The 17,114-nt window shown below is 51.2% G+C and overlaps 2 protein-coding genes across 2 annotated transcripts; both read right to left on the bottom strand.

Moving 5' to 3' along the window:
- Positions 1-2,179: 2,179 nt before the first annotated feature.
- On the bottom strand, positions 2,180-11,222 carry GNAT1 (G protein subunit alpha transducin 1). Its single transcript, XM_069735900.1, has 8 exons — positions 11,186-11,222; positions 8,702-8,843; positions 8,334-8,491; positions 8,040-8,168; positions 7,814-7,943; positions 7,234-7,387; positions 4,363-4,557; positions 2,180-2,291 (listed from the first exon to the last, which is right to left on the bottom strand). The coding sequence occupies exons 1-7, from the start codon at positions 11,188-11,190 to the stop codon at positions 4,367-4,369; spliced, it is 909 nt and encodes a 302-aa protein (XP_069592001.1). The 5' UTR covers positions 11,191-11,222; the 3' UTR covers positions 2,180-2,291; positions 4,363-4,366.
- A 1,018-nt stretch (positions 11,223-12,240) lies between these two features.
- LOC138647475 (glycine and tyrosine-rich protein-like) lies at positions 12,241-12,648 on the bottom strand. Its single transcript, XM_069736480.1, has one exon. The coding sequence runs from the start codon at positions 12,646-12,648 to the stop codon at positions 12,241-12,243; it is 408 nt and encodes a 135-aa protein (XP_069592581.1).
- Between the last annotated feature and the right edge of the window lie 4,466 nt (positions 12,649-17,114).

Raw genomic sequence — 17,114 nt, 5'->3', positions numbered from 1 at the left:
GGTGGAGGTGCATTAATGGTGGGGGAAGGTTTTCTTGGTGCACCCTGGCTCTTCTCACCCCTGTGGACGGACATTATCCCGTCCTGGCAGCGGTCTATCCTATGACACAGGGCACAGCGCTGTCAGAGTGATGGATTGCTTAATCCTGTAGAGAATTTCTGGGACGAGGAGAAACAGGCCGTTCCCATCATGTCTGCTCCTCCATCTAATGATCCTGTCCACACAGGCGGATATTCCTGCAGAATGATGTCATCACCTCCATGATGTCATCACCTCAGGGGGATCTTAGCCACCATGAATTATTGCGATTCTGAAGGTCAGAGCGGGCCCAATGTGCATCACCGGGGGCCCCAACCACTGACCATTCAGGGTACACAGTTCCTCTACGGTGGTCTCTGCCGTTTCTCCCCCCAGGACCCAGTGCGGTCACTTCTCATCACAACATGGCAGCTTCCGGTGTTTTTCCTTTGACGTCCCGACCCATAAGAAAACCAGCATCTTATGCCATCATCCGCCTAAGTGGCATTTACTGTAGATAAAGCCTGGCCTCTACCGACTACCTGTACAACATGGGGCAGGACACAGGGATTTTGCTTTATAAAAATACATACATTGAGGAACAGCAAGGGGTTAACTGTCTATTGGGGCAGCGGGACCACCCGAGGTCCACAACAGTAGAGATGCTGAGGGCCTGAATGTGAGAGCGGAGCCCCTGTAATGGGCATCAGACGAGGGCCCCAGCTCTGACCCACTGGGGCCTTATGGGGCCACATCTGGAGGTGTTTTCCAGGCTGCGAAAAACAAATGCGTTACAAGCAGACTGGCAGCCCCCCACGCGGACTCATCCCTTTAACCCGAGGATCAGCAAGATCACAAGTCTCTGTGCGTCACGAGAATTGATGGTCTCTGGACCGGAGGATGCTGGTGTCATGACGGTTTCATTCTGCCGAGGGAATGATGGAGGGGAGATGAGCGTCTACTGGAGCTCTGCGTCCTGACGTCAGCGATACGTTTACTCATAGAAACCCTATAAGTGTCCTGTACTGGGAAGGATGAGACGCCGGCGGTGGGGGGCTGTGTGCCTGACATGGCGGGGGGCTGTGTGCCTGACATGGCGGGGGGCTGTGTGCCTGACATGGCGGGGGGCTGTGTGCCTGACATGGCGGGGGGCTGTGTGCCTGACATGGCGGGGGGCTGTGTGCCTGACATGGCGGGGGGCTGTGTGCCTGACATGGCGGGGGGCTGTGTGCCTGACATGGCGGGGGGCTGTGTGCCTGACATGGCGGGGGGTCTGTGTGCCTGACATGGCGGGGGGCTGTGTGCCTGACATGGCGGGGGGCTGTGTGCCTGACATGGCGGGGGGCTGTGTGCCTGACATGGCGGGGGGCTGTGTGCCTGACATGGAGGGGGGCTGTGTGCCTGACATGGCGGGGGGCTGTGTGCCTGACATGGCGGGGGGCTGTGTGCCTGACATGGCGGGGGGCTGTGTGCCTGACATGGCGGGGGGCTGTGTGCCTGACATGGCGGGGGGCTGTGTGCCTGACATGGCGGGGGGCTGTGTGCCTGACATGGCGGGGGGCTGTGTGCCTGACATGGCGGGGGGCTGTGTGCCTGACATGGCGGGGGGCTGTGTGCCTGACATGGCGGGGGGCTGTGTGCCTGACATGGCGGGGGGCTGTGTGCCTGACATGGCGGGGGGGGGCTGTGTGCCTGACATGGCGGGGGGCTGTGTGCCTGACATGGCGGGGGGGGGGGGGCTGTGTGCCTGACATGGGGGGGGGCTGTGTGCCTGACATGGTGGGGGGCTGTGTGCCTGACATGGTGGGGGGCTGTGTGCATGACATGGTGGGGGGCTGTGTGCCTGACATGGCGGGGGGCTGTGTGCCTGACATGGCGGTGGGCTGTGTGCCTGACATGGCGGGGGGGGGCTGTGTGCCTGACATGGCGGGGGGCTGTGTGCCTGACATGGCGGTGGGCTGTGTGCCTGACATGGCGGGGGGGGGCTGTGTGCCTGACATGGCGGGGGGCTGTGTGCCTGACATGGCGGGGGGCTGTGTGCCTGACATGGCGGGGGGCTGTGTGCCTGACATGGCGGGGGGGCTGTGTGCCTGACATGGCGGGGGGGCTGTGTGCCTGACATGGCGGGGGGCTGTGTGCCTGACATGGCGGCGGGGGCTAGTGAGGTCTGCTCTACACCCCAATCTTTCTGTTCTGTTTCAGTCCTTCTTCCAGGAGAGGTGGACAGTGCTCCGCGGTACCAGGGAGGGCGAGAGAGGAAAACCCTTAACAGTCTGAAATAGAAGAAATCTGAGGATTAGATGAGTAAAAACCCAACAGCCAAACACAAGAACACAAAAGGTACAAACAAAGATGAGCTGGATCCATGCTCCAGCCACATCCAGAGCTGCGCTCATAATTCTGCTAGGCCAGGTGGCAATTCTGTGTAATGGAGGTAGACTATGCTGCGCAGTGTTCGCTGTCACAGAGAGTAAAACACGATGGAGGTGTCTTCAGTGAAGTGCCGGCTCTCATTGCCTCACAATATGCCGTCTGTCCATAGAGGGAAACGTGTGTAATCCTGATTCATTTGTTTGCAGGATGTGAAATGCGTCGACGTCTCCTGCTGGAAGGAACTGTCCGGATCATGATGTTCCTGGGTGACTGCAGACGTATCGCACAAGAGCGGCGCCCGCACGTGAACAGGTGACGGCACCTTGTGTTTGTCAGGACGGGATATTTGAGTAAGATTAAAGGGGTCAAGAGGGCGTCCTGGGCCACTGCTCACACAAGCCACCTTCCCAGCAATCACAACAGCAACATGCAGAGATCATAGTGAGAAGAGAGCGTCATCCATAGCACTGACAACATCCACACGTTATGTAACTGACAGGTTGTCAGCCCCGCCCCGGTGATGACATCACTGATATAATGATGAGACCACACCCCTTATACTCCAGCCCCGCCCCCAGTGATGACACATCCGTTAGTTTGCTGCTTTAAGTGGTGATCCCTTTAAAGGGGTTGTACAGGGTGGGCCATGTATATGGATACGCCTAAATAAAATGGGAATGGTTTGTGATATCAACTTCCTGTTTGTGGCACATTAGTATACGGGAGGGGGAAATCTTTTCAAGATGGGTGGTGACTATGGCGGCCATTTTGAAGTCGGCCATTTTGGATCCAACTTTATTTTTTCCAATGGGAAGAGGGTCATGTGACACATCAAACTTAATGAGAATTTCACAAGAAAAACAATGGAGTGCTTGGTTTTAACATAACTTTATTCTTCATGAGTTATTTACAAGTTTATGACCACTGATAAAATGTGTTCATAGTGCTGCCCATTGTGTTGGATTGTCATTGCAACCCTCTTCTCCCACTCTGGACACACTGATAGCAACACCACAGAAGATATGCTAGCACAGGCTTCCAGTATCCGTTGTTTCAGATGCCGCACATCTCGTGTCTTCACAGCATAGACAATTGCCTTCAGATGACCCCAAAGACAAAACACTAAGGGGGTCAGATCGGGAGACCTTGGTGACCATTCAACTGGCCCACGACGACCAATCCACTTTCCAGGAAACTTCATGTAGGAATGCTCGGACCTGATACCCAAGATGGTGCACCACCCCATTAATGGGTGTCAGGTCCGAGCATTCCTACATGAACAGTTTCCTGGAAAGTGGATTGGTCGTCGTGGGCCAGTTGAATGGTCACCAAGGTCTCCCGATCTGACCCCCTTAGTGTTTTGTCTTTGGGGTCATCTGAAGGCAATTGTCTATGCTGTGAAGACACGAGATGTGCGGCATCTGAAACAACGGATACTGGAAGCCTGTGCTAGCATATCTTCTGCGGTGTTGCTATCAGTGTGTCCAGAGTGGGAGAAGAGGGTTGCGTTGACAATCCAACCCAATGGGCAGCACTATGAACACATTTTATCAGTGGTCATAAACTTGTAAATAACTCATGAAGAATAAAGTTACGTTAAAACCAAGCACTCCATTGTTTTTCTTGTGAAATTCTCATTAAGTTTGATGTGTCACATGACCCTCTTCCCATTGGAAAAAATAAAGTTGGATCCAAAATGGCTGACTTCAAAATGGCCGCCATGGTCACCACCCATCTTGAATAATTTCCCCCTCCCGTATACTAATGTGCCACAAACAGGAAGTTGATATCACCAACCATTCCCATTTTATTTAGGCGTATCCATATACGTGGCCTACCCTGTATAATCTATATCGATATGATGAGACAACCCCATTAAAGGCGTCGAGCTCTCTGTTACTGTGGAGATTTCCATGGACAATGGATCCTGAGAAATGCCGGATATCGGTGCAGGATCTTCTGTATTCTCACCTCCTTAGAACAGGCCACAGTCCTTCAGGTTTTCTTTGATGATAATGTCTGTGACGGCGTCAAACACAAACTTGACGTTCTCTGTGTCAGTGGCGCACGTCATGTGGCTGTAAATTTCCTTTATGTCTCGTCGCATATTCAGCTCCAGGAACTGAGTCTTGATGTAGTTTCCGGCATCTTCATATGTGTTTGGACCTGGGTAATGACAAAAGCAAAGACATGAAGTCTTCACCACTCCACCGAAACCACCGTGACCAAAACTACTAACGAATTACTGCCACAGCTGACAGACCATTGTCTATACTCCTCCTTGTAGACCTGTCCACTGCCTCCTACCACAGATCTGCTTTTCTCTCGGTGTCACAGACCTTTCCCTCTGCTGAGTCTCCTCAGACCTTCCTAATCGCACATTTAGCGTTTCCCACTCTGATACTGCCTTCTCATCCTGCCCTCTCTATGTTGTGTCCCTCAAGGCTCTGGCCTGGGATTCCTACTCTTCTCAATCTTTACCTTTGGCCTGGGACAATTCATAAAGACCCATGGCTTCGGGTACCATTTACACGCTGATGAGACTCAGATCTACCTCTCCGGCCCAGACGTCGCTTCTCTGCTGTGTCTGTCAGCCATATCCTCCTTCTCCTCTCACTACCTAAAACTCAGTCTGGTCAAACCTGAACTCATCATCTTTCCTCCATCTCACCAAAACTGAAAGTGAGAAAATACAGATTAGATATTAGAAAAAACTTATTGACCATGAGGGCGATTAATGAGTAGAACAGGCGGCCATGAAAGGTGGTGAGTGCTCCTTCAATGGAAGTCTTCACACAGAGGCTGGACCGACATCTGTCTGAGATGGTTTAGTGACTCCTGCATCGAATGGCCGGGTGGACACGATGACCCCGGGGGTCCCGTCCGACTCTAACATTCAAATTCAAACTCGCCTACCTGATCTATCATAATAAATAACATCACACTTTTCCTATACTGGAAATACGCTGCCTCGGAGTAACCCTCGACTCTGTCCTGTCCTTCCAACCACACAGCCAAGCTCTCCTGCCTCCAACTCAAAAAGATTTCCAGAATCATTATTTTCCACAACCCTTTATCTACAAAATATTAGTGCCACCATCATCTCCCGCCTCAACTACTGCAACATCCTCCTCTGTGGCCTCCCTGCTAACAATCTCGCACCTTTCCAGTCCGTCCTTAACTCTGCTGCCCGACTAATTCACCTCTCTCCTCCACCTCTCCCCTCTGCAAATCCCTTCATTGGCTCCTAATTCCCCAACGTATGTAGTTCAAACTGCTGACATTGACCTACAAAGCCATCCAAAATCTGTCTCCTCCATATACCTCTGAACTAATCTCCCAATATCTTCCAACATGTAACCTCCTGTTCTCTCCTTCTACCCTCAATACTTATTCGCTCCTCGCCCAATCACCTCCAAGACTTCTGCCTAGCTTCCCCCATCCTCTGGAATTCTGTGCTTCAACACGTCCGACTATCAACCACATTTGGAACTTTCATATGGAACTTGAAATTGAATCTCTTCAAAAAAGCTACAGCCTCCAATGACCCCGCTGCCACCTCACCACCACCGGAGCTGCCACCTCGCCACTACCGGAACTGCCACCTCACCACCACCGGAGCTGCCACCTCGCCACCACCGGAGCTGCCACCTCGCCACCACCGGAGCTGCCACCTCACCACTACCGGACCTGCCACCTCGCCACCACCGGAGAAGTCACCTCGCCACTACCGGAGCTGCCACCTCACTACCACCGGAGCTGCCACCTCACCACTACCGGAGCTGCCACCTCACCACTACCGGAGCTGCCACCTCACCACCACCGGAGCTGCCACCTCGCCACCACCGGAGCTGCCACCTCACCACTACCGGAACTGCCACCTCACCACCACCGGAGCTGCCACCCCGCCACCACCGGAGCTGCCACCTCGCCACCACCGGAGCTGCCACCTCACCACTACCGGACCTGCCACCTCGCCACCACCGGAGAAGTCACCTCGCCACTACCGGAGCTGCCACCTCACCACCACCGGAGCTGCCACCTCACCACTACCGGAGCTGCCACCTCACCACTACCGGAGCTGCCACCTCACCACCACCGGAGCTGCCACCTCGCCACCACCGGAGCTGCCACCTCACCACTACCGGAGCTGCCACCTCGTCACTACCGGAGCTGCCACCTCGTCACTACCGGAGCTGCCATCTCACCACCACCGGAGCTGCCACCTCGCCACTACCGGAGCTGCCACCTCACCACCACCGGAGCTGCCACCTCGCCACCACCGGAGCTGCCACCTCACCACTACCGGAGCTGCCACCTCGTCACTACCGGAGCTGCCATCTCACCACCACCGGAGCTACCACCTCGCCACTACCGGAACTGCCACCTCACCACCACCGGAGCTGCCACCTCGCCACCACCGGAGCTGCCACCACGCCACCACCGGAGCTGCCACCTCACCACTACCGGACCTGCCACCTCGCCACCACCGGAGAAGTCACCTCGCCACCACCGGAGCTGCCACCTCGCCACTACCGGAGCCGCCACTTCACAACAACCAGAGCTGACGTTGCATCAGTACCGGAGCTGCAACAATCCCCCTAACCCTCTGTCTTTCCCCATTACCCTGTAGACTGTAAGCCCATGAGGTCAGGGCTCTCTCCGCTCTGTACCTGTCTGTCATTGTTAGTTTGTCCTCTGTAATTTATATTTGTATTTTGTATGTAACCCCTTCTCATGTACAGCATCGGGTATCATTGGTGCTCTGAAAATAAATAATAATGAAGTAATGAGGTTGTTATTGGGGTGTAATGTGCCGAGCCGGCCGCCCACGCCCCTCACCATCATAGTCTGGGAAGCAGATGCTCAGGTGGGCCTTCTTGATCTTTTCTGTGAAGACATCTTTCTTGTTCAGGAAAAGTACGATGGAGGTCGTGGCAAAGTAACGGTGGTTACAGATACTGTTGAAGAGGTGCAGGCTTTCATGCATTCGGTTCTGCAAGAGAAGAAAGGAACAAGCATCCTGAAGACACTGCAGATGTTTCCACAAGTATCTAGAAACTAAAGGGGTCTACCACTTGGCCAGCCTTTCTCCCCAACGTCATCTGTCAGTCAGTGTCCATACACTTTAGATGGTTGGCCAGTTGTGCCAAAAGCTGAGGGTCTGGATGACTTGTAATGTGTATGAGGCCATTACTCTTTGCTGATGTTTTATGAACCATTGGATTTTTTACTTTAAGGTGTTTTGTCTCTTGTAGTATGGCCGTTTCAAGAAATCTGAAGTTGTGAGTACAAATGTGATTATGAAATGATGATGGGTGGCATTTTAGGGGGGATACTACTATTCCCCTGGTATCTCTATTACGGTAAATATGGGTCTGACGCATGGACAGGTTGACAGTAACAGTGACGGGTCATTTACCACTTCGTCGTCTTCCACCAGGACCATATCGTACGCGCTGAGAGCAGCAATAAATATTATGCAGGTGACACCTTCAAAGCAGTGGATCCACTTTTTACGCTCGGATCTCTGACCTCCCACATCAAACATCCTGTGACAAAGAGGCACATGTAAGGGGGTCCAAGCCCTACTCCGGATAACAGCCCAGTGTTACCTGTCCATCATCATCACAATATGGCTAACATACCTAAAGTTCAGATCTTTAAAACCAAATTGTGTTTCAATGATACCAGTGGTCTTCACTCGGGACCTGAGGACGTCTTGTTCAGTGGGGACATACCCTGGGGTCACCAGTCTTTCCAGGTCATTCAGGTAACTGAGGAAGAATTCGGATACTCAGGATACTCTTCACATTTGTCTACCTGTGATACCGGGCAGTGAGCAGACCGATTCACTGGAAAGTCTTCCACTTGTAGTGCACTGGTCCGCCAGCGATCGAGAACCATGGAGATGTTTACTGCCAATCTACTAAGATACTTACTATCCTGCGGAATCATTGAGCTGATATTCAGATGCACGGTCGAAGCATGCCTGGATACCCGTATCTTTCCACAGGCGTCCGATGATGTCCGACATCTCTTTTGGCATGGCGCCTTCATCGATGGTGTCTGCCAAGTGCATGAGTTTTCGGGCATCATCCTGGAAACAAGAAGAACTGATAACCCTTCATATTACAGCTTTGTGATGGTTTGGAGGAAGCTGGGCACTGTCTCTACTGTCTGGGGTCAGTGGTATAGCATAGGCCGCTGTACACTGAGGACTCTTAGTGGCCACTTTATGGCTACGGATGATTAGTCGTGTAGTGTTCGGTGCGTTCAGCTAGGTTTGAGCTCTCTGGTGATGTCTCACCTGTCGGGCAGGGTCACCATATTGGATGTTCAGTGTGTTCATAGCTCTGACGATAGCCAGCATCGACTGAAGCGTGTTACCATAAATAATGGAGATGAACTCCAGGCATTCTTCCAGGGAGTAACCATCCTGATGAATAATTCTGAAGGAAAGAAAACAACATGTGTAAAAGTGTAATAAAATCACCGAGTCCAGGAAGAAGGTGGATTACAGCCTCCATGCTGCACCTACTCCATCATCTCTCACTACCATCCTTCCTGTGCTTTCCGTTCTTCCGCTGACCTGACGGTGCCCATATACATTAGACCTTAGTTGATGGAAACCGACAATTTCAACCATGATGAACATTCAGGTTAAATTTAACAGTGAATAATTATATTCGCCGACTAATCACAAACCACCGTTCTTCTGAAAGTCGATAATCAAAGAGACAAACCGAATGTAAAACCCGTATGAAGTAAAAACCAATATTTTATTTAGCAATTCACAAACATAAAAATATGGTGCAAGTAGGGACAAAAGACACAGGGAAAAGGACACATACCACTAAGACCAGCTGATGATGAGTTAATGATACGATGGCAAGAAAGATATTTGTACACAATAAAAGTAAAAAAGTGGTAATATATAGTAGGAATAAAAATATATATATATATTATGATACCAAAAAAAGGAAATAATCAGAGCCAAAATAGCAGGAAAATAGTAAAAATTGGTGAAGGCAGATGCCGAAACGCACGTCGGGGTGGATGCATCCTCGGGACAGCTTATTTTCTTCCATCCCCCACATAGGTACTTCATGGCGTAGCCTTATGGCAGCATTTCGATACTTTGTATTATTCCAGTGTTGGGTTTGTGTGTGATTATGTGATTGTTCTACATGCACTGTCACTTTATTGAGGTGGATATTCACCTCTTTATCCCCATTCATACACTGTGATTAATTATCACCTCCCACCTGTTTTTATGTGGTTTTATGCGGGAATACACATTTCTTGTGATTTTACTGTAATTTTTACTATTTTTCCGCTATTCTATATATTTTTTATTATTCCTGTATATTACCACTTTTATTGTGTACCAACACCTTTGTTGCCATCGTGTCATTAACTCATCTTTAGCTGGTCCTAGGTGGTGTGAGTCCTCTGTTTTTTGTCCCGACCTGCACCATATATTTATGTTTTTGTGAATTATTATATAAAATATAGTTTTTTTTACTTCATATGGGTTTTAAATTCCGCTTGTCTCTTTGCTAATGGCACATGTGGTGGTGGAGATGTGGCTATGTACTGTCACTTCACATTTTGCATTGAATGATTATAACCACTCATGTGAGTTGTTTTGAGACTTCTGTAATGAAATGAAGTCGGCGGTGTTTCCGTTTTTCGTGTGATTGTCCATTGGAATCATTTTCATTGCATAGAAGATCTTGCATCCATGAACGACCTTCGATAGAATATTTGCAGGCTGGTTGTTGGTCCATCGCCCATTGTCACTGAACGTATATGGGAAGTTTGACCAAATGTAAAAGCCAACATGGATGAAAATGTGTGAAGACCACCAAACGCATTAATGTCGGCCGAGCTCGCCGATGTTGACGGGTTCAAGCAACAACCTGATATTGGTACCCCCCACAACAGATGATGTCAGGAGAGATGAGCGATAGCTTTGTTCTCTTAACACATAAGCCACTGGCAGAAATGTGCAGGAGCTCGGCAGAAAGCGCGCCGGTGCATGGAGAAGATGGAAGAAATAGCTGCCCCCAAACCACCAGAGAAGCCATCATTCAGCAGACGGTTATCTACAATTTATGGGGGCTGCATATGATCCTACACCAGATCATTGATCAATGATTGTGCTGCCATCGATCTACTTGTAGCTCATGGATATGGCTATCTGAAGCCTAAGGCTGGCCACACACATTAGAAGCATCGTTCAGCTGACAGCTATCTTCACCATCTTTCCCATAGACAGGAGCACTTGATTGGCCAAACTCTCCAACATTCTCTGTGAGAAAGCCACCGACTTACAAAATGGCCATCAGATCATCTCCGGGTGAGCAATGCGATCAGTAGACCGAAATTGGACTTGCATGATCAACATCCTCTCTGACCATCAGCCGGCTGGCGCCACGTACACGCTAGACCATTGGCCGAACCATTTGATATCGGCGCGTCCATCAGACATTTGTCTAATGTGTATGGCGGCCATAACATCCTCCATAATGGGATTCTTCCACTTCCATCCCCAACACTCCTCTCAAGTTGCACCTTTTTCCTGGGATGCACTACCACAGACAGATTATTTACCAACAGCCCCAGTGTTCCCTAAAGCCACAATATATGCCAGGACTATACTGCCGCTAGCACTATCCGGTGTATAACGGTAGTGGCTGATTGTCTGCACACCTGACCTGTGACATGTACAGCACTACGGAATACGTTGCTGCTATGTATGAGACAGATCGCTGAGCGCCATACTCACTTCATCTGTTTTACAATGGTGCTTTTCCCGGATTCTCCAGCTCCTATAATATAAAGAATAAAAACATGTCAAGTACAGTTTGCTGCGGAAGCTTCTCTTTTTCAGAAGCATTGAGAGTGTGGTGAGATCCCACCCAATCCCTGGGTGTGGTGAGATCCCACCCAATCCCTGGGTGTGGTGAGATCCCACCCAATCCCTGGGTGTGGTGAGATCCCACCCGATCCCTGGGTGTGGTGAGATCACACCTGATCCTTGGGTGTGGTGAGATCCCACCCAATCCCTGGGTATGCTAAGATCCCACCTGATCCCTGGGTGTGGTGAGATCCCACCCGATACTTTGGTGTGCTGAGATCACACCTGATCTCTGGGTGTGGTGAGATCCCACCCGATCTCTGGGTGTGCTGAGATCACACCCGAACCCTGGGTGCGGTGAGATCCTACCTGATCCCTGGGTGTGGTGAGATTACGCCTGATCCCTGGGTGTGCTGAGATCCCACCCGATCCCTGGGTGTGCTGAGATCCCACCCGATCCCTGGGTGTGCTGAGATCCCACCCGATCCCTGGGTGTGCTGAGATCCCACCCGATCCCTGGGTGTGGTGAGATCTCACCCGATCCCTGGGTGTGGTGAGATCCCACCCGATCCCTGGGTGTGGTGAGATCCCACCCGATCCCTGGGTGTGGTGAGATCCCACCCGATCCCTGGGTGGTGAGATCCCACCCGATCCCTGGGTGTGGTGAGATCCCACCCGATCCCTGGGTGTGGTGAGATCCCACCCGATCCCTGGGTGTGGTGAGATCCCACCCGATCCCTGGGTGTGGTGAGATCCCACCCGATCCCTGGGTGTGGTGAGATCACCCGATCCCTGGGTGTGGTGAGAATCCCACCCAATCCCTGGATTTGGTTATTGTATGGATTTCTTGCAGATTTGTGCACCTCAGTCTCATGCATGATGGGATTTTCCCTGTGTAAGCACTTGTTTGCTCCCATGATAAGCGGCAGCAGAGTCTGGAAGCTTCATGCTAATAACATGGAGGCTCGAGCCTTCTATACACATTACACGTCTGTTGGCTGAATGATGTTTCGATCGTTCAGAAGCAGCCATCTTGTTTGGTCGAGTGCTCCTGTGTCCTCAAGGAGATGTGCACCGGTGGACGTCTGTGCACCGGTGGACGTCTGTGCACCGGTGGACGTCTGTGCACCGGTGGACGTCTGTGCACCGGTGGACGTCTGTGCACCGGTGGACGTCTGTGCACCGGTGGACGTCTGTGCACCGGTGGACGTCTGTGCACCGGTGGACGTCTGTGCACCGGTGGACGTCTGTGCACCGGTGGACGTCTGTGCACCGGTGGACGTCTGTGCACCGGTGGACGTCTGTGCACCGGTGGACGTCTGTGCACCGGTGGACGTCTGTGCACCGGTGGACGTCTCTGCACCTGTGGACGTCTCTGCACCGGTGCACATCTCTGCCGGCAGCTTGTCTCGGTGTGAATAAAATGAGCAGCAATACCAGCCGTGCTATATCGCCACTTGCCGGTGCCCTCGTACACATTGGTCTAGTGTGTGGGGCTCAGGAGCTGTGCGGGCGTCGGGGTGACGGCGTCCTCACGTCTGTAGGTTGTTTGTGGCTCTGAGTGTTGGGTAATTGGTGACAATGTTCTGGAGCCTCAGGGCTTATGGACCAGACATGCAACCTCAGCAGCGGCCCCGGGGCCACCGGCACTTCTCAGCGCCTTCTCTACTACTAAGGGGCCGAGCTGACAGAGCGGCTCACAGTTATAGGGGATTGTTACTTAGATGCAAGCTCGGACTGGCCCATAGGGTAACAGGGTAATTCCCCGGGGGCCCCTGTGCAAATCAGGGCCCCCAACCTCACTGTATGGGCAGCACTTGTCATAGTTCACTTGATTCACTCTCTTCACAATAAAGCAGCATCTCATCATCCATTATCCAAACTACCCGGTGTATTATTGTATATTTGTTACCAGGGTCGTGTAATATTTGTATACAGGTGAAACGTGGCCCCAAAGTCACTGTTACTGGTGGGCCCTTGGCTTAGATGTAGGGGCTTGTGGAGTCTCCTGCACTGTACTGCCGTGCCAGTGTGTCTCTGATAATAACGAGGGGCCACATAGAGCCCACCGATGGCCGTATCTGTGATTACTGCACCCGCCTTCTGCTTAATCTGAAGATTTAGTTTCTAAGGACGGAGCAGCTTTAATGGGATAGAAGACGTGTATCCAGGATCAGACACCGGGTCTCCACCCGATTATATGGCGAGACTGCAGAGCCGACACGACACGGGTGATTATAATGCCCCGTAATGTCATGGCGGACGCTCCTAAATATCTCCTATTGTGAAGCAGAATCCCAGTCTGGGGGTAATTAGTGAGCAGAAGTAAACCGTACACTTCACCGCACCCAAAAGGGAGAATACAGGAGTGTTCATGATTTTATACAAACACAACATTTGTATTAATACAATTACATAAAGGAAAAAAAAAAAAAGCATGAACCGCACATCCCAAAATCATACGCTGATCTAAAGCTGCTAGGCAAAAATTATATATACTGAACATGAGGTTTTCAGTTTAACATTCTGATCAGACTGTATGAAGCGCACTGCCACTTCACGGCTGGTGCTGTGTGGCGGCCATTGTTGCTGTGGCTTTGTGCTGGTGGGGCGGCGCGGTCTGGAGTCATGGGGGCTCAGTCTTGCAGCATGGGTGCTGTGGGGCAACAGGCCGTCCACCCTGCTGGTGCATGGCCGCTGTGGCGGTGGTCGCCGCACGGCTCCGCTCCGTTAGGGCGATAGGACGCACTACGAGGTTTGCCGTGTAGTGGCAGTGGGCTTCATACAGTCTGATCAGAATGTTAAACTGAAAACCTCATGTTCAGTATATAAATTTTTGCCTAATGGCTTTAGATCAACGTATGATTTTGGGATGTGCGGTTCATGCTCTTTTTTTTTTTTCCTAATTACATAAAGGACACACAATAGTGATGCCCCAAAGTACATAGATTTAGGATCACTATCAAAGTGCTTGGTTGGTTCTGTAGGTAACATGCACCATATACATCCCAAAGCCATATGAGGCTGCGCCTCCTGTCAGCCATCAATTGTATGTCCACGAGACGTCAATCAAATCCCCAGTGTACGTGGACTGCGCCGATAGATACGGCCACGACAGCACCGATAGATACGGCCACGACAGCACCGATAGATACGGCCACGACAGCACCGATAGATACGGCCACGACAGCACCGATAGGTACAGCCACGACAGCACCGATAGATACGTCCAGGACAACACCGATAGATACGGCCACGACAGCACCAATAGATACGGCCACGACAGCACCGATAGGTACAGCCACGACAGCACCGATAGATACGGTCACGACAGCACCGATGGATACGGCCACGACAGCACCGATGGATACGGCCACGACAGCACCGATAGATATGGCCACGACAGCACCGATAGATACGTCCAGAACAGCACCGATAGATACGGCCACGACAGCACCGATAGATACAGCCACGACAGCACCAATAGATACGGTCACGACTGCACCGATGGATACGGCCAGGACAGCACCGATAGATACGGCCACGACAGCACCGATAGATACGGCCAGGACAGCACCGATAGATACGGGCACGACAGCACCGATAGATGCGGCCACTACAGCACCGATAGATACGGCCAGGACAGCACCGATAGATACGGCCAGGACAACACCGATAGATACGGCCACGACAGCACCGATAGATACGGCCACGACAGCACCGATAGGTACAGCCACGACAGCACCGATAGATACGGTCACGACAGCACCGATGGATACGGCCACGACAGCACCGATAGATACGGTCACGACAGCACCGATGGATACGGCCACGACAGCACCGATAGATATGGCCACGACAGCACCAATAGATACGGTCACGACTGCACCGATGGATACGGCCAGGACAGCACCGATAGATATGGCCACGACAGCACCGATAAATACGGCCAGGACCGCACCGATAGATGCGGCCACTACAGCACCGATAGATACGGCCAGGACAGCACCGATAGATGCGGCCACTACAGCACCGATAGATATGGCCAGGACAGCACCGACAGATGCGGCCACTACAGCACCGATAGATATGGCCACGACAGCACCGATAGATACGGCCACGACAGCACCGATAGATACGGCCACGACAGCACCGATAGATACGGCCAGGACCGCACCGATAGATGCGGCCACTACAGCACCGATAGATACGGCCAGGACAGCACCGATAGATGCGGCCACTACAGCACCGATAGATATGGCCAGGACAGCACCGACAGATGCGGCCACTACAGCACCGATAGATACGGCCACGACAGCACCGATAGATACGGCCACGACAGCACCGATAGATACGGCCACTACAGCACCGATAGATACGGCCACGACAGCACCGATAGATACGGCCAGGACAGCACCGATAGATACGGCCACTACAGCACCGATAGATACGGCCACGACAGCACCGATAGATACGGCCAGGACAGCACCGATAGATACGGCCAGGACAGCACCGATAGATACGGGCACGACCGCACCGATAGATGCGGCCACGACAGCACCGATAACATAGTAACATAGTAACATAGTAACATAGTTAGTAAGGCCGAAAAAAGACATTTGTCCATCCAGTTCAGCCTATATTCCATCATAATAAATCCCCAGATCTACGTCCTTCTACAGAACCTAATAATTGTATGATACAATATTGTTCTGCTCCAGGAAGACATCCAGGCCTCTCTTGAACCCCTCGACTGAGTTCGCCATCACCACCTCCTCAGGCAAGCAATTCCAGATTCTCACTGCCCTAACAGTAAAGAATCCTCTTCTATGTTGGTTGAAAAACCTTCTCTCCTCCAGACGCAAAGAATGCCCCCTTGTGCCCGTCACCTTCCTTGGTATAAACAGATCCTCAGCGAGATATTTGTATTGTCCCCTTATATACTTATACATGGTTATTAGATCGCCCCTCAGTCGTCTTTTTTCTAGACTAAATAATCCTAATTTCGCTAATCTATCTGGGAATTGTCGTTCTCCCATCCCCTTTATTAATTTTGTTGCCCTCCTTTGTACTCTCTCTAGTTCCATTATATCCTTCCTCAGCACCGATGCCCAAAACTGGACACAGTACTCCATGTGCGGTCTAACTAGGGATTTGTACAGAGGCAGTATAATGCTCTCATCATGTGTATCCAGACCTCTTTTAATGCACCCCATGATCCTGTTTGCCTTGGCAGCTGCTGCCTGGCACTGGCTGCTCCAGGTAAGTTTATCATTAACTAGGATCCCCAAGTCCTTCTCCCTGTCAGATTTACCCAGTGGTTTCCCGTTCAGTGTGTAATGGTGATATTGATTCCTTCTTCCCATGTGTATAACCTTACATTTATCATTGTTAAACCTCATCTGCCACCTTTCAGCCCAAGTTTCCAACTTATCCAGATCCATCTGTAGCAGAATACTATCTTCTCTTGTATTAACTGCTTTACATAGTTTTGTATCATCTGCAAATATCGATATTTTACTGTGTAAACCTTCTACCAGATCATTAATGAATATGTTGAAGAGAACAGGTCCCAATACTGACCCCTGCGGTACCCCACTGGTCACAGCGACCCAGTTAGAGACTATACCATTTATAACCACCCTCTGCTTTCTATCACTAAGCCAGTTACTAACCCATTTACACACATTTTCCCCCAGACCAAGCATTCTCATTTTGTGTACCAACCTCTTGTGCGGCACGGTATCAAACGCTTTGGAAAAATCGAGATATACCACGTCCAATGACTCACCGTGGTCCAGCCTATAGCTTACCTCTTCATAAAAACTGATTAGATTGGTTTGACAGGAGCGATTTC

This window comes from Ranitomeya imitator, chromosome 8 (assembly GCF_032444005.1).
Source record: "Ranitomeya imitator isolate aRanImi1 chromosome 8, aRanImi1.pri, whole genome shotgun sequence".
In the NCBI taxonomy this organism is placed as follows: domain Eukaryota; kingdom Metazoa; phylum Chordata; class Amphibia; order Anura; family Dendrobatidae; genus Ranitomeya; species Ranitomeya imitator.
The sequence above is the reverse complement of the archived record's forward strand: the minus strand, read 5'-3'. Positions and strand labels throughout refer to the sequence as shown.

Bases quoted from the DNA above. Each gene is read 5' to 3' on its own strand.
- GNAT1 (XM_069735900.1), bottom strand. The intron at 8,492-8,701 runs GTGAGACATCAC...TCTTGTTTCCAG, and splicing joins ATGGTGACCCTGCCCGACAG to GATGATGCCCGAAAACTCAT. The intron at 8,169-8,333 runs GTAAGTATCTTA...ATTCTTCCTCAG, and splicing joins CTCAATGATTCCGCAGGATA to TTACCTGAATGACCTGGAAA.
- LOC138647475 (XM_069736480.1), bottom strand. From the start codon at position 12,648: ATGTGCACCGGTGCAGAGACGTCCACAGGTGCAGAGACGTCCACCGGT.